The sequence below is a fragment of the Hipposideros armiger genome, unplaced genomic scaffold (assembly GCF_001890085.2).
Source record: "Hipposideros armiger isolate ML-2016 unplaced genomic scaffold, ASM189008v1 scaffold_210, whole genome shotgun sequence".
NCBI classification, from domain to species: Eukaryota; Metazoa; Chordata; class Mammalia; order Chiroptera; family Hipposideridae; genus Hipposideros; species Hipposideros armiger.
The window spans coordinates 1,729,947-1,751,856 of NW_017731560.1; the positions used below are offsets into that span (position 1 = coordinate 1,729,947).

Sequence of the window (21,910 nt, forward strand, 5' to 3'; positions counted from 1 at the left end):
GTCGATCTCATGACATTTCCAGCACTGATAAGCAAATGCTAAATTTTTAAAAACTATTTCTGGAAAAATTCTAGTTCTGATTAGAATGTATGGGGAGACTCCTTCTCTAGGGCTCCCATTTAGCTGCTTTGCCACCAGATCCCTCACCCTAAATTCCCATTCAGTACATGCAGCCATTTACCATCACTCGAGCTGCACTTGAGACATCAAAACCACTCATGGGTCTAGCTTGTACCTCCTGCTGAGCTGGTTCGGTGCTTGAGGCTGAGCCTTTCTGATGGAGTCCTGAGGTGGAACTTTGTGGGAAGGGATGTGTCATTGACTCCCAGATTTTACTATAGGCAGGTGAGGTGGCCACCTAGGTGGGGAGATTTCTCCCATGTTTTGTATTTTCAAACTTTTTAACATATGGTAAAATTGAAAGAATGGCACAAAAAATACTTGTACATACTTTCATTAACAATTTACCATATTTGCACACTCTCCTTCTCCTGACCTCCTCCCCCACCCCCGAAAGTATTTTGCAGACATCATGACACTCCTCTTTGAAATACTTCAGCATATACTTCCTAAGAATAAGGATGTTTGTGGGGAAGCTTTGTAAAGGCTTTGTAATTCTCAGCTAGGGGAAAGTGTCCAGTCTCTGGAGTCCAAAGGGGATCAGGAAGTATATGAGATCTAAAGACCAGATTTCAGTCTGCTTGGATATGGATAGTGTGAGAAGGAGCCAAGCACCAGAGAAGGAGGCACAGCCAGTGATTCAAGTATAGGTTCTGAACCAAAAGAGAAGGGGGGGCAGACACTTCACTTCTTGAAATTTAGTTTATTCATCTATAAAATGGGGGTTATGCTAATCTCTGTCCTGCCAACCTCCCAAAGCTATAAGGGGTTCACATGTGAAAACAGATATGAGAGCACAGTGGGAGCTGCCACACTTAAACATACAAGGACAAGTGATTTGCAGAGATCACTTTCAGTGTTAGTAAAGCTCAGGCCTGGAGGTCTCTGGAAGTGAATAGTCCCCCTACTCAGCCCCCAAACTCTTGTTACTTGAAGTCACGGAATTTTCAACTATAATGTAAACTCAGTGGATGGCATCTTTTGCAGTTTTTCAAAAGCATAAACACACACCCCAGTTCTTTCTAGTTTTTTTTTCAGGTAAGTCCATTTTCTCTTATTGATTATGACACAAAACTAAAAGATCACCTCTACTTTTTCTGCTTTCTGACATTTTTTTGTGTTCACCCTTAATTTATACTATTGCTTCCCACCCTGTTGAGACTTCTAGAGTTGGAAATTTCTTTTATCCTGCCTACCCCTAGCTTAAAGAGCAAAATGCTTTACAAAATTAAGTAAGCATTTGGGATTTTTAACTTGATTTTATCTTTTCATTCAACCAAAGGTGTATGTGTGTGGGAGATGCACTTGTCAACTAAAAGCAATTTCTCTGCCAACTTGGGGACTGAAGCGTAATTGTAGCTCTGTCTTCCTAGTGTCAGAATGAAACTTGCATTTTCATGAGTGGTGTCATCACACTGACAGACAGCTCCTGGGATATAGTGAGGGGTGCTGGAAAAGAACAGGCAGGGCAGCGAGAGATTGGAGGCTGGTCTCATCTCTCCTTCCCTGGGTGACTTTGGGCTAGTCACTGTCTTTGGCCTCAGCTTTTCTAAGTTAAAAAAACAGGAATATTTCTCTTCCATTTCTACCTCATAAAGATGGTGCCAAGACCTTGTCAGGCTTTGGCAATTTGAAAATGTTTGGAAGTAATAGTGTTATGGGGGGGTGAGGGAAGGAGTGCCATGGAAGGCGTGTATCGTAAGAATGCTAGGTAACTGGAAAGGAACTTCAAGTTTTCCCTGTATAACCCCATTTGAGAAGTGAGGAAACTGAGGCCCTTCTGAAGTTCAGAGAGGTCCCAGAAGGTCCCCTATGATTTCACTATATGTTCAGCATGAGCTCAGATAAATATTTACCAAACAGAAAAGTCGGGAGGCAGAGTCAGAAGGTCCTAAGGCTTATAGCACCTTTTACAGAGCACATGTACTTCCTGTACACACCATGTGTACCTTCTTACAGGACTCCTCCACAGGGTGTGTTAGGAGGCAAGGTTGCTAATCTGCCAATTTTCTCCATGGGCCCTGGGGGTTAAATCCTTTGTTATCTTACTCCTGAAATTGTGGAGACCTTCAGAAGAGCCTGTTGAGGGAGGCAGGTAGGGGGACAAGGACCCCTGCTCCAAGAGGTGAAGCCTGGGGCTCAGGTTGGAAAGCAGACATTCTTGCATTCATCTAGCCAGGCAGTCAGCATGCTCAGCCTCACTCCTGATGTTTTAACTTTAAATGCCATGCTCTTTCCACTGTGCTTCAGCTGCCTCTTGCCTGATGAAAGGAACCTAACAAGAAGGGAGTTCAAACAAGATAACCTGACTGAAAATGCTATATAGACATGCACACATGGATTCTTAGAAAATCCAAATGAAAGGCCTTTATGGAATACACTTATTTTGAATATTACCAAGAGTCAAGTTTCGAGGTTTGCTCAGTTTCTCATGCTACATATTTACCTACACACCCAAAAGAAGTTAGAGCGGGATTAAAAGGATCAAGTTTTCTGAAGAGCTGCCCCAATGTTCCTTGTGATTGGAGTACAATGGGAAGAGACAGTGGCTGGAGGGTTTTCAGGGAAAAACGTATTTCCTCTACGTTAGTTTTTTTTAAGTTTATTTGGTATAAGAGCTCCCACGGGGAGCTTACTAAAAATGCTGTTTTCTGGGCCTCATGCCCAGAAATTCTTGTTCAGTAAATCTGTAGTGGGAGCAGGGAATCTGCATTGTTACAGCACATCCCAAGTGATTCTGATGCATCTGGTCCAATGGACCATACCTTGGGAAACCCTGATTCATGACAAGGTTTACTGGTCTTTGACCCAGTAAATCTTGGAATCCTATTTAATTAGCAACTGTTTGCCTGGGTGCTAGGTACTTTTGAGTTTTAGGGAAAAACATGATAGGAAGGTTTGAAGCCTTCCTTCTCAGTCAACAAGCCCCCAGCTTGACTTCATCATTGTGACTTCTTCCAAGTTAGAATGTTTTCTTCCTGCTAAAGACCTCATGACAAACAATGACCTAAGTAAGGAGCAGGGTTCTTGGCTTTTCATTGGAATTGCAATGAGAGACCCTGAAAAGGCAGCAAGCTGTCCAGTTCTAGGTCCCGGGCTGTCAGGGTAAAGGCAGATACACCCAATGTGCCTTTTGTGAGCACAGACCTTAAGGTGAGGGGTGGAAGGTCCAGGCTAGCAAGCTCCTGGCTGCTCAGTGGGGGTGCTAAGGACCTCTGCATTCTTGGAAAGGAGGTGTCATCACTGGTTATGTGTCCCTGCACAAGGGAGTCCTGCATTATACTCACAGATCAACTATTACTTTTTTCTGAGTCACCAAAATGAGCCCCAGTGCCATGTACCAGTAGCCCAAGCCCAGACTAAAATCTCTAGTCATTCTCCTACCTAGTATAGTCCTTTATTCAGAAGAGGCAAGGTTGCATTTTTTTTTCTATAAGTAATGTTTTCTAACTCCAGAAAATAATATATGTTCATTAAAGAAAATTGGAAAATACTAAAATATGAAAAAAGCAAAACAGTCAAAAAGTCCCCATAATTGCATTGCTTAAGTACAATCACTATTAAGATTCTGGTGTGTTTCCTGTTAGCCTTTTTTTTCCCCTATGCATGGGCTTATTATTTATCCTTACTGTTTATGTAATAGTGTCTATAATAGTTTTGATTATTTGATTATTTTTCATTTAAAATAACCATAAGGATATTTTCAGATTATCATATAGGCTTCCAAATTATCCATTTAAAAATAGTTGTACAATAATTCATTGAGTGAATCAACATTATATACATAGCTCAATATCTTGCACACAAAAGACATTTGATAAATATTTGTTGAATGAATGGATGGATTGATGAATGAATGCATTCCCTTACTATGTAACATTTATTTAAGGGCAGATATTTTCAGAGGAAACGCAACACTAAGTAATGAAGTGGCCCAGGAGGTTGGTCAAAGAAAAGGGAAGGGAGAGAATTGCTAACTTTACTGCTAACTTTTTTTTTTTTGAGAATTCTAATCCCTGTATTTCCCCTTCTCTTTTTTCCCAAAAGAACAGAATTTGGTTTGCCTGGAGCTCATCCACAACTATTAATATTCCAATTTTACAGATGAGGAAAACCAAACCTCAGAGAGGTTAAATAATCCTCCTAAGATTACATAACTAGTACATAGCAGAACTGTGCTTCCAATCTAGGTCTATGAGCATCCTTAGCTTTGTTCCTTTACCACATCACACTTCTTGCAGAAAAAAACAATGAAGAAGAATAGTTGTCATGAGTTTGTACCTCAGGTACAGCTATTCTGGAATCAGAAACTTCAGTTACTCAGGCCCATTGCATTGGACTGGGCAGGGAGCCTTCATACCATGAGGGAGCTCCCCTGACCCCCCCAAAAAAGCTCATTCAGCAGGGGAAAAAAGGAAACCCACTGAGGCCATTACAGAAGCTGGTGGTGAATAAGCTCATGGGAAGAGGTAAGGGCGAAATTTCAATATCCAGAGCCTGAAACTGGACATTTCTAGATGTCTGACTTGTTAGGCTTGGATGGCTGGGTATTTATACAGCAGAAATTGGTAAAAAGAGCAGGTCTGGTGAATGTTTGTTGTCTTTGATTGCTTTTAGAAAACAGAAATTTGGAAATGATTTAGAAATTGATGCAAAGGCAAAGAGGTACCATGTTTCCCAGATAGGAAGAAAAACGAGTGGAAGCCCTTTAAACTCTGACTATACTTCTACTTTGTCAACAATTGCATGGCAAAATACAGGCGATTTTTCCATTTATTGCAACTCTTTCACCACATTAATGCTAATATCAGTGGTTAGCAAAGCAAATGTAAAAACTACTCTCCCCAAAGGATCTGTGATTGCAGTTTCCACTCCTCAGGCCTGCAATCGAGCTGTTGGATGAGGGTTTTTCATATTTCTTTCTATCTCCTCACTAGCATTTTGATCAACAGAGTCCCATTTCCTCAGTGGAGAAAAATAAGCCATAGAGCCCTGTCTGTACAACTACCATCGGAGAATCGGGGAATGAATTAATTTGGGCCCCTGGACTCGAACAGGAAAATAAATTTTGTTTAGAAAGCCTTTCTTGCCCAATATGGTCCATTACTGGTGGCTACTTCTACCCCAGGATTAGGAGCAGGGCTGGTTTATCACCACCAGATGCCCTAAACACTGAGCCCATTATGGTATGTATTTAAAATTTAAAAACACAAAGCCATAAAAGAAGTGTAATGAAATCCAACACAGTACCACCCCCATTGAAATATCAAATATCAAATTCTTTCTAAAAATAAATGTTGGTTCCCCTCCTCTGCCAGTGCCTTGAGCAAAAGCATAGGTGGTGGAGTCCAGTCCCTAAGTTAGCAGCAACTGGGGGCATCCCATATTTATACCTATTTAACATTAACTTCTTTTCTCTCTGTTGGGGATCAGATCCCTCAAAAGAAAGGTTCCCAGGCAGGAAATCATCTCCCTCCAGGGCTGGAACAGTAAAATTACTTTCATCTCTAGGGCTCTTTGGGGGGCAAGACTCTTTTCTGCTACTCACATTCTTGGTTCTCTAGAACAGATCAGAGACCTAAAATCAGATCTGGAGCAACCTAGGGCTGAGGTGATGCTTCCACTAAGACAGGGGGTTCCCAGAGACTGAGGCAGTGCCCCTCCTGATTGAGGGTTCCTGAGGTAAATGCTGCTTCCCGCCTGAATGGGGCCTCCTGAGGGCTGAGATGATGTCTCTGTTAAAACGTGGGGTTTCTTAGGTCTGGGATACAGTCTTACCCTCAGATCTGAGACTCCCTGGGTCAGGTGCACCATCTCGCCCTCATATTCCAGCTTCTGGGGACAGGCCCGCTTTTATGCACCCGATGAAGGGCTCCAGGGGTCAAAGACCTCCCCTCCCTCTCAGATTCGGGGCTCACCGGGGCTGAGATGGCGTCTCCCCTCAGACTCTGGGCTCCCTGGGGTAGGGGCAGGGTCCTGCCCTCAGTCAGAACTTCCCGGGACAGGAGCTGTGTGGTGGCCTCCCTCCGCGTGGGGGAAGGGGCTGTGGGACCAGCGGCCTCTCCTCTGGCGGGAAGGGGGGGGTTCCCCTGAGGCCCTGCCCCTTTCGTGACATGCCCGAGGTGTCCGGTGACCAAGACACTCTTAGCTGGGTGCAGGGTGCGGCTCAGGGCGTGGTCACCAGGGGCTACTTAGGGCGGACAGTGCTGGGGACAGCGCGGAAGCTAGTTTGCGAGGCTGCTTAGCGCCGGCACACAGCGCGGGTCATGGCGTGGATTCTGGACTGCCTCTTTGCGTCGGCCTTTGAGCCCCGCCCCCGCCGTGGTGAGTAGGGCCCACCGAGTGGGGCGGGAGGGGCTGGGGCGCTTGGCCGGGGGCGGCCGGCGGCTGCAGCCCCGGCTGGGCGCCCTGGGGCTTGGCTGGCCGCCCCCTTGCTTCCCTTCCCGCTGGCTTTTAGCTAATTGTTTCTGGCTCAAGGGACTGCCCCGTCGAGGCCCCGCATAAATCACTAGCTTTGCCGGGAACAGAGAGCAATCGCGCTAATGGCTGGGCAGGACGCGGGGCGAGCGCGGGGGCGGAGCCGCTGGCTTAGCCGTCCTCAGCGACAACCAGAGCAGTGGGGCCAGATCCGCAGCAGGAGCGCCATCCGCAACCCAGGGTCCCTAAAGGTCCAAGGATGAACGCCCCTGGCAGGGCACCGAGGGTCCAGGTGCCCTGAAGATGGGGGGGTTGTCCTTTTGACCTGAAACTTGTCCTCCTTGTCACAATTTCAATTACAATATCAGCATGGGCCCCTTATAGTCATGGAATTCAACCCCTTCATTTAAGAGATGGTGACATTGAAACCCAGAGATGGGAAAGGCCTGCCCAAGGTCATACAAGGAGTTGGCAGCAAATCTGGTTTTCCTGAGGCTCTGCCAACTGCCCACTGCCCCAAACTGCCCAATGGCAGAGGCCTGGGGTCTTTAATCTTGGGTCTTTCCTTGAGTACTCGGAATCAATGCTTGGCTCCCCTCTGCCTGTGGAGCTGAGGATATAGGTATGCAAACAGCACAGCACCAGTATAAATATGTGGGTGGCATCTCACCCTTTCCCTGGAACTGCTTCTATAAAGTATATTTTGAAAACTGATTATTTTTTCCTCCTTGAAGTTTCAGGAGACTGATGTTTTCTTTTGGGGATTTCCCAGGACCCTCACCCACACTGTCCTTCACTCCCCCTTGGTAAGCTCCACCCACTCCAGGCTGCCACCTGCCCCCACTACCACCTGTTTTTCCATAGTCTCCACCTCCAAAATCTATATTGGTGAGAGTGCGTCATTGGTCACCAGCCATAGACCAAACCTGGGGTTGTCTCCTCTTTCCTCTGCCCCCTCACAGGCGGGGAGACAGGGGCTTCAGCAGCTTAATTCAGCAGAATCCTGCTTTTAGTTCTTGCCAGCCCCAGCACCCTACTGAGAACCATCCCAGGAGCCTGACCTACTGCTAATGGACTGCAGCATGTTTAGTTAGTTCAACTACAGTCTCTGACAGGCCACAAGGTCTCTGAGAAGGAAAGAGATGCACATACACACAGTTTATTTTTTTGTTTTGTATATTTTTTCATTTATGTGATCCTGGTGAGTCAAAAATAATAATTAGGGAGCTTTATAAGATGCCTTTTAAGGCTTTACGGCTCAAAACACCCAAGCCTGGAAAAGGAGGTCCACCCCTGCCTGGCCTACCAGGTTGCTGTGTAATTCTGATGAGATAAAGGATATGAAGACTCCGCTATGAATAACCCCACTGGAGGGGGGTCAGTATCACACCAGGAAGCCCATCTCCATCTAAAGACAGCCATGTCTATTAGAATTAGAAGGCTTGTCCTTAAACTGAACCCAAATCTATGGCCTTAGAGCTGACTTTTGTGATCTTCCCAAAGGAACAGTGACAGATCTCCCCGTTTCCCCACCCCGACTCACCCCTGTTTTTATCCAGGCCAAACCTCCCTAGTTCCTTCATCTGTCTAACATGTGACATGGCCGTAAGGCGCCTACCCACATCTAGCTGCTCTTCTTTGAACATGATCCAAGTTGAGAATGCCCAATGACCTGGCCAAAAGAGGATTTCCAGCTGTGCCCCTATAAATATAGTCCTGGATTGCTGACTTTCCTTCTTTTGGAAGCCCGCGTCACACTCATGGTACACAGATCCAAAGCCTTAAATACAAACATACATACACATTCCCACCCCCACACATGCCCACATACAAAGTCATGAGCACACACACCCCCACACACCCACACACACTGCACATGCATCACTTACTTTCCACACACAACACAATATACCCGTATCATACATATACACACCACACACAAATCCCATATATGTGCCACACAGTTCACACAAATAGTTCATTTATATTGGAAATACTTTCAACTGAAGCTACTCTTTTTTAAAAAGTAAACCTAAATTCTTTTCACAGTCTTCATTGGGTATTTAGGTGGATTTTGAACCCAAGCACAAGATCTTATATTTGCTGCTGCATTGCCAATCTGGTGAGACCTGTGCCCCTACATATGCCAGTGGCACACCACTGCCTACACCAGCTCTATTATTCATATAGTAGCAGCTAATATATGTGAAGTACTTCTCAGGTGCTCCACCTTAGGCTCAGTCCTTTACATATATGAACTCGTTTAAGTCACACAACATTGCTTTGAAATAAGTACAGTTTTTATGATCAGGTAAGAACCCATTCATTGCACTCTCCCTGAGAAATGTTATACATCCTGAAAGGGTAACTTTGTGGGCAATTATATTTTGTAGGGCTATCATTGCCATTGGTGCCACCCTTCAAATGCCTTCTAGAAATCCTCAGGAGTCAGAGGTGGGTGGGAGGTGTGTGTGGGGGGGAACTAGCTGGTCGCTGACTGGGAAGAGTGGGGAAGGTATTCTAAATGTTCTATCACCCACCCATTACCCCCGTTCCCAAGAGATAGTTGGTATGTCAGAACAATCTTTTGAGGGTGGCAATGGGCAATGGGTGACCATATAAAGACATTTAGGAGAGGCATCATTGGGCTCTGGGAAAAATGGGGGCCAAAAATAGTTTTATTTTCCAGGGAAAGGGACAGCACAATTGATCCATTTGAAATTCTCTCTCCAGTTCACTCTTGGCATTGCATATAGCCTCAGACAATTGCACTCCTGTAAAGCAGCCAAAGCTCTAAAGTTGAAGGGACTCTGGGGTCCACTTTTCATACAAATTTGATATTTTCTTGGAGATGGGACCCAATTGATTTGCTGAGGCCAGGTCTGGTTGAACTGCAACAGGATCAGTTTCCAGACCTGGAGCAAGGTTGCCAATGAGACACCCCACTTCCTTGGTCAAGGTATCAGACGAGCACCCCCATTCACCAATGGCAGAACTTCCCAAAGTTCTTTTGTAAATCACTTGTTTGCACCTCAAAAAACATTTTGCCATAAGAAAAAAAAATGTGACAATCTAGAGTTTGTCTCTACATAGGTTTCTACATTATCCCACACTTTACCCACCATGAGGATAAAATGCAGAATCTGTGTGATGAAAACGGGCAGAGAATAATACTCTTGCAAACGTACCTCAGGCTCCAGCAGTAGAGCTGACATTCATCACACTTAAATATCAAATGACGGAAAGCATGTTGGGCATTGATAGAGCAGGACACCAGGTCCCGGAGGGTGATTATGGCAATCGTGAAAGTAACATCATTCCTTTTTCACACTTATCTAGTAAGACAACCAATAATAGTGGAATGATTAAATAAACTATATGACATATCCACTCGTTAGACTAGTCTACAACTATAGAAATGATGTTTATGAAAAATAGGTGACAACATGGAAAATGGTATGATTATAATTGTGTCAAATATGCATTTTTGAACTATTGGAAGAAAATTCAGCAACAGGTAAATAAAGTAAGAGATTCTATTAAGTTGATGGAATAATAGTAATTTTTTCTGTTTCCTAAAATCTCTATTAGGTTTGTTATTAAATCACTCTTATAATTAGAACAGGTTTTTCAAAGGCTAATTGAAAGCCTAGGTTATGGAAACAGTCCATGCAACAATCTAGAATTGCACTGCACATAGTTTAATAGGAAGAATTTTTTTCCTTCAAATTTTAGTTTAAATGTAAAGATTAGATTAGATCAGCCAAATGTGATCTTCCCAATGATCATGAAGTATCCCCTAACACTGGGCGGGAATAGGCAGAACTGGTTTGAATCCTAGGCCTGCTTTTTATAGTGGTGCTGTGAGTAAGTTACTCAACCTCTTTTAAAATGATTTAATAATGACAAGATTTCCAGGTTATAATAATAATAATAATAATAATAATAATAATAATAGTAATTGTTATTATTATCTATTAAATGCCTTCTATGACTCAGGTATCAAAAGATGCATTTTATTCCTTCTCCAAATATTTAGTATGTACCAATTACTTTACATAAACAATCTCATTTAACTTTCATAACACATCTCTGGTATCATAATCTTTATTTTAAAGACAAAAGTTCAGAGAGGTTCAGTAACTTGCTCACTGTCACACAGTGACTGAGCAAGTATTACGACTTCTTTTGACCTGATTTCAAAGCTTGAATGAGATTAAAAGGGATCACATTTGCAAAGCTCCTAGCCCTATGCTGAGATGCAGCAGACACTTATAAGGTGATCAATATGATGTTGGTGATGTTCCCTTGCCAAGAGTGTAAATTCTGGTCTTTGATCTATTCTATTACTTATAGATTCCTTTCTATGAAAAGGTACACATTTTAGCAGGAAAAGTCAATGCAAATACCACCTGTGTCCTCATCACTGGGGCTCTGAGTAACTAGGAAACGATTTCTGTTTCCTTCTGGCAGTATAATTTATTCTCCCATGTAGCAGTACAAGTAGGTAGATGGCATGTTTGATGAACCTTGGCAGCTACTATCACATCTCAGATACACCTCTTGAGAAACCGCGCAGCTTCCTCAGGACAGGCATCCAGTACCCAGCAACCAGTTGGCCCCTGCAATAAGGAAGCTTATTAAATGGCAGGGTCCTATCCTGAATCCCTGCTCCAACTATTATTCTCCACATGGAATGGCTGATTCTTAACTGTTACCCCTCTCACTTCCCTCCTCAAAATAGAGGCTCCAGCACTTCCTCAGAAGTAGACACGGGTAGCAGCAGCAGCAGTTTTTCTAAACCCCTAAATCGTCAGAGGGTTTCATTAATGGATTAACTTGCACGGTGGGGTCTAGGGTCAGTGAGTGGTAGTATGAAGGATGAGTAAGAAAGGTGAAGGAGAAGGAGCAGTTGAAGGCATCTTCCAGAGACTGAGAAAACCTGAAACCCAACCTCCCAGAGCTTTTTCTGCCATGCATCTCAATACTTCTCTACTCTGTAGCGTCTTAGTCCCTCCCTGGGATTATATCCACCCCTTGCCCTCAACTTCTTAACCGTCCCCACCACTCCCTTCTTAAATGCTGCTTTTGCTTGTAATAACTTGTTTTGGTCTCTAGAGGGAGGCAACAGTATCAGAAAGGAAAGGGCACAGACTGGGGTCTTCTCTCATTACTGTTTTTTGCAAGGGTTAGATTTTATCTTCCATTAACTGCAAACAGATGAATAACAACCAATTGGAGCTGTATTTTAAGTGCTGCAAAGTATATCTCAGAGAAGCGTCACATCTTTCTCCTCATTGTCCCATCTATCCCCCAACTTTGATGGCTGCTAGAAAAAGTGAGACCTTGGGAACATGTCTTAATTTCTAGGGTAAAGGTGAGAAAAACAAAACAAGAGTGGTCGGTCAGTTTAATCAGGAATTATTCATGCTGTTATTCTCTTGAACACAATGGTACATATTTCGGAGATAGGTTGTGGCTGGGTCTGCAGTGAGAGGTTGGGGAGCTCAGTCCATAGTTGGGGTGGGGGAAGTCTAGATGCTGAGCAGATAGTTTGAAACTTTCCTGTGTGGAATAGTACATCTGAAACCTTGCTCTCATTAACACTGCCCGGAGAAACTGCAGAGTGAGAATTGGACTTAGGGTCCAATTCTTCCGGGGTTGCATTAGGCTGATCAAAACATCATCCTACAAGAAGAGGGGCTATTTCAAGAGTGTCAGACAAACCAGTAATGAGGAAAATTGGCAGTTCAGTCAGTCAGCTTCAGTCCCTGAACACCCGGTTTGAGACAATCTGGGCTATATGAGAAAGCAGAGGGGATAAACAAGGAAGGGAATTAGCTAATCTTTTCTTGAACATTGTCTATACATACATATTAGGCATTTGGCTGCTGCTTTTCATATTTTACCTCCTTCAGTTGTGTGAGAGTTTCTAAGGCAGGTGTTGACATCTCCAATTTACAGATGAGAAATCTGATGTTCAGAGAGATGAAATAACCTTCCCAAGATCACACAGCAAGTAAGTGATGGAGCTGGGATATAAACTCAAAGCTGTCTCCCTCCAAAGCTTCTCTGCCCCAGTGGAAAAGATGAAGGTCCTGATTTTTAAAGGGTTTTACTCTCATGGGGGAAATCAAGGTCTCGTTCCTCAACTTCACATTTTGATGCCCAACTCCAATAGGTTCTTGTTTTTTAGGGTGAAAACAGGCAAATTTCTGTTTACATTTGGCAGTAATGGGGGTTATCAAAACATTCTTCCACCTTAACAATTCCCCATATAATAGTCATGTTAAGAACTTTAAAGAGAGGCCTATAGTGGGGGTTTTAAGCTTCAAAGAAAGGTGTGTGTGTGTGTGTGTGTGTGTGTGTGTGTGTGTGTGTGTGTCTATCTCGTGGTGGTGACAATGTTGACAGAGGTCCTGGAAGCCTTTCATATCCCAGGGTTGGGGTGGGAGGTGTTAAGGACAGCCTTCCATTACACTAATTTAGAGCCTCTGGTCCAGGACTTCGTCTTTGGAGCCGTAGCCATGGGGCTTTTGGCTTCATCAAAGTTGAGGTTTGCCCTCCATTTCACAGGTAGGAACACTGAGTTGGAGTGAACCAGACAGTCTTCAAGAATCCAGGTGGGACTTGCACAACAGGATTTAGAGAGGTAGTCCACTGGTATGGGTGTGTGGGGGGTGGGGAGGAAGGGAGAGAAGCTTTAAAGAGTGAGAGGCCTCACAAAGGGACTGTGAGGAAGTGGAAGTGAAGCTGGCATCTTCAGAGGAGAGTGAGGAGGTGTCAGACTGGCTCCGCAGTAGCAGGGAAGCCAAGTGCCTGAGATTTGTAGGAATTTAACCAAGGGGCTTCAGCTAGTCTGTGCCCTGTGTGACTTTGGCTTCTCTAGACTTTTTTTTTCTCAAAAGCAGACTTACTGGCTACATAAGAGTTTAGGCAATGCTTTTCCTGCCCACCCAAGATGAGGTGCTGACCCAGGCCCAGCTGGGGTGGGGGGAGGGCAGGCTTTATGATTGTTCCAGCGGCTTCTCATCTGCACACCAGGCTGATTTGTGCCAGTTGAAAGGGCACAATAATAACAGTTGCAATTTAAATCATGCTTCTCACTTCCCCCCTACCCCAAAAAGTTTCAAAGTGACTCACAACCATTGAGTTGTTCCTCTCTAGCCACCTGGTGACCTTTCGAAGCAGTCTAGGCTGGTTCCCTGGGGGCTGAGCTGGAATCCAGTGCTTCCAGCAGCCCTTTAGTTGTGACTGAGTCCATCTCCCCTAATAAATGTGGTCCCCAAAATGCAATGTGTTGTTTTAATTTGGATTTCTCCGATGAGGCTGCTTAGAAAGCATTAGAGCAACGTGAGCCCCATTAGGCAAGCATAGTGTTCCCCCCAATCATGAATAATACAAAATTGGGCCCATTCAGGAATGTTTTCTGAGTGGCCTCTGCTTGTTTTTCTGTGTGCAGTTTTATTTGGAAATGACTGATCTGCTTGAAATTTACTGGATACCAATTTCTGGTGATAATGCTATAAAAAGGGGGGGGTCTGAGGGAATTGTGAAATCATTCCCTTACTTCATCCTGACTCCTTACTCCGTTCCCCTCCGTACCCAATTTTCCTGACCCTATGGCTAGAAAATGCTCATTCTCTGCTCTTTCTTTCAGCACCAGCCTAAGGAGAGCTCCTAGAACTGGAGCTGGTGAGGTGCTTGCTTATGAGCCTAGATTAATTACAGATTTTGAGGTGTCAACAAAGCAGGTAATTAGGTGAAGGTATCAGCTATCTGAGAAACAAAGAAAGTAATTATGTTGAGCACTCTTGGTGCTATCAGTAAACTTAAAAGAAAGATTTGTTGGGAAATGATACTGTTCGATAGAGACTTCAATGCCTGGCAGAAATCAGGGGACCCTTGGTGAGGCTGCCTGGTATAGAAGAAAGATTTAGAGAGCATGGCAGACCTGGGTTCAAATACCAACTGTACCTTCTACTGGCTGTGTGACCTTGGGGAAGTCGCTTAACTACTCTGAGCTTGATTTCTGATGTGTAAAACAGAGGTAATCATAGCTCCATCTATCTCACAGAGTCATTGTGAGGACTCAAGGTGATAATGCATGTAAGAACACTTAGCACAGTGCCTGATACACAATAAGTGCTTAATAAATTCTAACATTATTATTATGTTCATTATTATTATTCTTACTGTGTACCAGGCATTCTCTACAGGAGCTCAGATTTTAAAAGGAGAGACAAATAATTGCAGTTATATTTGATCATGTCATAAGAAGTATGAAGAGTATGGCTGTGGTGGGTCAAATGAGGGAGCCCTCAATTGAGAGGGAGGAGTACAGAGAAGCAGAAAAAGTTTTGCGACTCTTGAGTTAAGTGTTAAAAAGTAAGTAAGAGTTTGTCAAGAAGCCCAGGGGGAGAGGGATTCCAGGCAACAGGATTTGCCCACACAAAGCCAAGGAGGTGTGTAACTCTCAGGCCCTGAGCAAATAGTTGGGCTCTGCTGGGCACAAACTGGGATCTCCTGGGGGCGGGGGCTGGAGTGGAGTGGGGTGGGGTGGGGGAGTGACCAAGAATCTTTCCAGTTTACTCCCACCAGCCCCTGCACTGCGCCCTAGGCGCCCTACCTGACCAATCACGTGCGGCGCCTTCCTCTTCTTTCCTCTGAGCAGCCAGGTAAGCTCACACACCTTGCCCCAGCAGGACTTCGTGCATAGGTGGGTCGACTAAGACCCGGCAGATCAAGCCAGCCAGCGACCCTGGCCCTGGTCGTGGGCCCCTACTTCTTCCTCCTCCCAGTCCTGGAGCAACGCCTCCCACTCCAATTAAAAAAAAAAAACAACAAACCACCAAGCACAGGGTCACATGGGTTCTCTAGACAACCCCATGCTCTCATACACACCCGTACACTTACACGGCAGCCCCCCCCTCCAAGACACACACGGTTTCCAGCCCTCCAAGTGAGCACATACACTAGCCACACGCATCCCTACCATCCACATGAGCACATCACACCCAAAGACACACACACACACACACACACACACACACACATTGCACCCTCACACACATAAGCCTTTGAACACACACACCTTAAGTAGTCTCATATATAAAGACAGCTTGCTCACGAACACACTCACACACTACACACCACAACAGTCGCCACCCATAAACCCACATTGACACAGCGCATCTAAGGGTAAACACACCAAACACACACACTGCACACGTATACACACTCACCAAAGCACGACCACCAACCTCAGCAGAAACATACATCGAACACACCCACATTCAGACTGCATCCATATAGTCACACTATAGTCTGACAGAAACACAACCTACAAGCGTGCACACACAAACACCACACAAGCACATGCTCCATGTGTAAGGGTAAACCAAATACACACCATGCACTTGAACTAAAACACGCACCGCGCACACCCCCCCCACAGCCACACACCAAATGCACACACAGACGTACCGCACTCGCGCGCGCGCGCACATACACGCGAACATACATACATACATACACACACAGCCTGCCCCCTCCTTCCTCCGGCGGAAGAGAAGGGGGCGAGGAGGGGAGGGGGGAAGGAGGGGAGAAGGAGGGGAAAGAAGGAAGGAGGATGGGCGGGCGAGGCAGTGCAGGCACAGACGGTCTTTTCCCTTTGACCCCATTAACGCGCCTGTTCCCCATTTCCAAGCAAAGGGAGTGAGTGAATTGGGTTTAGGTGGGGTTCAGTCAGAACCCAGGAAAACTGGAGGGTCCAAGGAATTCATCCGCAGGTGGCTGGCGCGGGGCTGGAGAGCTCCGCGAGGACCCTGATTCAGCATTTAGTAGACCCCGCCGGAGGCTCCTCCTCCCCGCATCGTCCCCAGAACCCTTCACTGCCTAGACCTCTGCCCGGCCCCCTGGGGCGGAGGGGAAGCGTCTTCCTCCCCTACCTGAAAGCGTGGACAACTGTTAGGGGTGGAGGATTTTACTGGTTTCAACAAGTAAGAAGTTTAGATCCACAGACAACCTTTTTGCAAAACCTGTTCTAATGTAGCTTAAAGACTTGTCTTAATAGAAGGCTCAACATTTTGCAAAGCAACTAATTTTCTACATAGAAGGCAATGACTGTGAGAAATCACTGACACCGCGCTGGACACATAGTAGGGCATTATAAATGTTCCTCCCTCCCGCTGATATCACCAAATTTGTCAGGGCTATCTGCAGTCAAGCACCAGCCCCAGACAGCTCTTGGGCAATGAGCGAGCTGTTTTCCTTAGCACACATGCCCTGCTGAGAACAGAGGCATTGGCCAGGGAGCCACCAGAGGCAGGGGGCGGTAGAGTTGCTAAAGGTGCTTTGCCCTTCTGGCATATCCCCCTCGGGAAACTCTGAGCTCCCCGCCCACCGTAGAGGGCTACAAGGATCACTGCAGAATTCTCCGCATCCAGATGACCATCTGGCTCCTGTCCTCTGTGTGCCTCCTTTCTGTTGAGATGGATAGCAGGTGAAGAAGAGGTGGAGGAAGAGAACTCCGGCCTGCTGCGGCGCCTTGCCATGCAAAGTGCATAGACTTCAGAGTCGTTATAAGTTCGAGTCCCAGCTCTGCCACTTCATATCTGACTACCTTGGCAAATCACTGGCTTAATTCGCGGGGTGGTTGTGAAGTTTAAAGGACAAAACATGTAAAGCGTGTATGTAACACGCTTATCTCAGTTAAGATCCCAGAGATTTCTATTGTCTCCTCCTCTCCCTCATCCTCATCAAAGATAAAGATTTGGGAGTTTGTGGAGTCCTTGGGGCTGCAGTGAAACCATTCGGCACATCACCTCCACTCCTCACCTCCTCACAGGGACTTACTAATTCACTACCCCTGCATTCTTCTCCCGTTTTCCAAGTTGCCTGTGTCAATTTTTTAAAAATATATATTTATAGTGAACACTTATTGAGTGTCAGGAACATCTCCTCTTACTTTATGTCTTCCCAGTGCCTAGCATAGTGCCAGACACAGCACAGGCTGTGTACAAGTGGCAAAGCAAAGCCCTGGGTGAAATCTCTAAGAAACACTGAGACTGAGGGCACATAAAGAGTTATCACAAGGAATCTATAGAGAGAACTTCAATAGTGACACCCCAAGCATTGTGGCGGTGGAAGGCAGTGGCTTTTGAATAAGGGGCTATTCTATTCCTTCTCAAAGTCTTCAAACTCTAAGCCTGCCTGGAAGAGTGTTGTCTCACTGTGACTGAGGTTTCTGCAGTCAATTAAGAAGAAAGCCTCTTTCCTGGAGGGCAGCGGCCCTGGCCAGCTAAAAGGTGACTCACTGTCTCAGAGTTAGGCAGTAGAGGTGGCGCTAAAGTGGCAATGAATCAGTCCACGATGGCATGGGGAGATTACCTGAGTGATGATGAGAAAGGGGATGAGGCAGAAGCCTGAGCCCTTGAGGCTGGCATTAAGTGATATAGTCTATATCCGTACGCACAGAGTCAGTTCCTAACCCACCTCCCCACTTCCACCCCCACGAAGTCCTGAAGGATAGCCCTGGCAGCCTACTTAGCAGAGGAAGTGGAGTGGAAAGCACCTTTCCTGGGGGTATGCTTGGGAGACCTGGGTTCCAATCCTGACTCTGCTACTTACTGTGTGACCTTGGGCAAGCCCTTATCCTTCCTGTGCCCAACTCCAGACGGAAGTTAAGGGGGCAAGGGGCTCTGTGCAGGGCCTTGTGCTGTTTTTTTACCAATGCTATTTCACACACTTCTCCCCACAGTGCTATGGAGTGAGCATTTATTCCTCTATTTTGCAGTTGAGAAAACTGAGGCTGAGTGATATTCGGTCACCCTCCTTCTCTATAATATGTTATGCAGATTTTATGCATTTATGTGATCAAGACAATCATTGTAACCCAAGCCAACAACCTGTCAATCCTCTGGCTACTGGCTCCCTATGCGCTCAGGTTCAAATCATGTCTCCCAGCTGTCCCCAAAGTCAACCTGTGTTGCTTTTCTGACACGGCAGTTGGCTACCTGGTTTGGTTTCTCTTTTCATCTTTCAGGAAGCCCAACCACCCTCAAGTCAAATCTTTCCCAGTCATATTATTCTAATATCCCACATTAGAAAGCAAGCACCACCAGGAAGATTTACCCCCAATATCAATGTTTTATCACAGGGTGGGGGAACTGGCTGCAGGCTGCTGCAGTGAGGAAGGGGAGCAGAGCTGCCAGGGCCAGAAGGAGGGGTTGCAGAAAAAAAAAACAGGAGAGAGAGAGAGGATGCCAGAGACAAATTGGACTGGCCTCAAACTGCGGCTCCCTCCCTTTCTCCCCCTCTCATGATCTGGTGGTCTAGAATGTATAAAGGGGCAGCACCTAGCCTATTTTCAGCAAGAGGAGAGGGAGAGATCCTCTCTTTCAATGAAAGGGAAAACCGCCCCGATCCTGTGTTGGGTAAGATTTATTTAATTATTGCGGGAGGGGGGGTAGGAAGGGAGAGGAGGGGAAGAGAGCATGTTCGCGGTAGTGATGGTGGTGAGGTGGTACTTAAAGAGCGCCACCAATGCTTCTGCCAGAGCCAGAAGCTCTCTCCATTTTCTAGGGGATAAGAGAGAATTGCCACTGGGCTTCTGGAGCTCACTTCCAATCCGGGTCCCTAAGAGCCACATCTCTGAGCCTTTGGGGAACAAGTCCATGTCTTCCTGGGCTGCCCCAGTACCTGTATGCATGCCTGGAGTCAGCAGCTGCCCTATATCCTTTCCGCTCCCCTTCCTTCCATTTCTTCTTCACCTAGACTCTGCTTCCTTCTATTTCCCTCTTGCCAGGCTCATGCATAGTCTCTGACATTCGTCACTCTCCTCTGCCCTTTCTTTTCCATTCCTGTACTTCTCTGTCAACAGCACTCTCCCTTTTTCCATTTACTTTGCCCAGGAGAGGAGAAAATTGACTTCAAGGGGGTGTAATCGTGTATTTGAAAGCCTCCCCACTTGCGTTTACAACCCCATATTGCCCTTGATGCGTCAGCTGAGAATATTCAATGCTTGTGAATAATATATTTTTGCTTGGCTGAATAGTGATCTGTATATATGATTGTTGGGCTGCAGATGAAAAGGCATTTTTGGAAGATGTGTTAGAAGATAAAATGGTTCAAGCAGGTGTGGATGGCCTTCTGACTTCTCCAAGTGCCAACAAGATAGAAAAAAAAATGATGAAGACTATAGTTTTGTTGTGTGTGTGTGTGTGTGTGTGTGTGTGTGTGTGTTGGGGGAGGGCTGACACCATTCTCATCCAGGTGTGTAGAGGACTTTGTGAAGTTAGCATCATTTGCTCTTGCTGCTCATTGAACTTTGAACAAAATGATCTTTTTGCCTCTGAGTCTGGAAGAGCAGAGACCCTGGTAAAGATGGGAAACAAAGAGGAGGAAAAGTGAGGCAAGGAGAGGAGGTGGTTGTTCCTTGGGCAGTCCTTGTGTGCACAGGTCTAACAAGGGATGCTCCCTGTTCTCCAATGCCATACAAGTTAGGGCAGAAGAGCAACAATGAGGAGTAGCAAAAAAGTGTGCTTGGCTGAGATCCAAGAGTTATGGGCCTTCCTTTTGGCTCTCCACTAATTAGCTCTGTGTCCTTCAGTAAGTTTCTTAGCCGTATGAACCTCCACAACTCCCTTTCCTTCACCTGTAATGTGAGATTGTGTGCCACAGCCAAGGAAGAGGAAAGTCAGAGAACTGAGAGGAAGAGACATTTGGGCTGAGTTTTGGAAAAGGGATCAGCTCTGAATAAAGAGATAGGAGATTGTGGGGGAACAATTAGAAACAGTGGGAGTAGCCAAGGGAATTTAGCAAACAGGTATGCAGAAGGCACTGAGCTGGCTGCTGCGTGGAAAATTGCCATGAATCAGCCCCTGCCCCTATCCCTCTGCAAAAGGCTTTACACAGAGAGTGGGGAACCTGAGTAGCATAACTTAGCACAAGCAGCTCATCCTAGGACAGGCTCTGCTAGCAGTATCTACAGCTCGTCCCAGGACAGGCCGTGGCCACGCCACAGGAATGACCAGCTGGTCACACATCTACTTATTCCCTGGTCGGACGGACCAGGAGAGTCACCAAGAGGTAGTGCAGAAGCAGGGCTCTAGGGGCCTGAGGGCAGCTCGTTGTGGAGAGCCCTACGTGAGGGAGGGAGAGGAAGCCTGAGGGTGCTGAACAAATTTGCCCGGGTTTCTGAGCATGCAAAAGATTTAATTCTTTGAATTCTCTGCAAGAGTAGGCAGGAAGAATGGTCTTTGTGCGCAGAGGAGCTTTGTTTAACTTTGCAGGTCCTGTGCTCTCTCAAACCACAAAGGGGTGGGACACACTGAAGGCCAAGTTCTGCAGCACAGGGGCAGTCGGGGACCTAGGACCACCCTTCCAGGGGGAGGATGCAAGGTCCACGGCTGGCCAGCTGGTCAGTTCCCACCCCTTCACCACACCCCCTCACCCCCTCCCCCTCTCCATTCCCTCTGCTGTCACCTAGCTCAGGGTCCAGGGCTGGCAACCTGGCAGGGTCGAGGTTCCAGAAGAAAGGGAAAGGAAGACCCACTTAGGATCCCCTTCACTCCCCTACTCCTCACACACACATTGGGGTCTTTAGGTCTACAGAGAGGCCGGGGTGCTTTCTCTTTCAAGCTGTGGACAGTGGCAGTGTGGCCTTGTGTTCTAGAGTTGGCTTAGTCCAGTAGAAGAATCAAGGACTGCAGATATGAGTACTGTGTCTCTACAGTGTTCTTAAATAAACAGGATAATAAGAAATTGCCCTGGTTGTGTTTAGGGCTTGGAGATGCTCAATAACTTGTCAAAGGCCTCTCAGCTGCTTAGTGACTACGCAGGCTTCCTGCCTCTTGGTCTAGGACTTTTTCCACTGCATCAAATCCGAGACAGTAGTCTAATTTTGAGGAGGGTTAAATAGGTAGTTAGACAGATAAGGATTAATATTTTTTTTTAAATGGTTGTTTTAAAGTAGGTTTAAAACACTACTCCTATTATGAAAACTACCTGGAAAACATCTGCAACAGCCCCAATTCCCTATGAGAGTCACTCAGACAGGGTTTTGAAAAGGAAAACTGGCAGAAAATGGGATGCTTATTGGGGAAGATACAATTAAAGAGGAAGAGAAGCAGATGGGGGTTGGGGAATTAAGAGGGAGGACGGGTAGCTCTCAGCACAGATTCTGAGAGCAACTGTATTCTGAAGCTTTCCTTGACAGGCCTCTGTCTAGATGGTTTAAGGGAGTGTCTCATTGGTCTTTTCTCTATCATGTTCATTCTGTAGATGCCCTAGCTGTGGTGTGGAGGGCCAAATGGGTGATGACCCTCCCTTGAATTCAGAGTCTCATTTCCCTCCTTCCTTCTGTTGCAGT

The 21,910-nt window shown here is 45.9% G+C and overlaps 1 protein-coding gene across 1 annotated transcript in view; it reads left to right on the plus strand.

The window, feature by feature from the left end:
* Positions 1–6,233: 6,233 nt before the first annotated feature.
* The window catches only part of ARHGAP36 (Rho GTPase activating protein 36), a 32,020-nt gene continuing 16,343 nt past the window's right edge, over positions 6,234–21,910 (plus strand). The window contains exon 1 of the mRNA XM_019653920.1: positions 6,234–6,444. Within this exon, the coding sequence (XP_019509465.1) occupies positions 6,387–6,444 (58 nt within the window). The 5' untranslated portion in view covers positions 6,234–6,386. The remainder of the gene's footprint in view (positions 6,445–21,910) is intronic.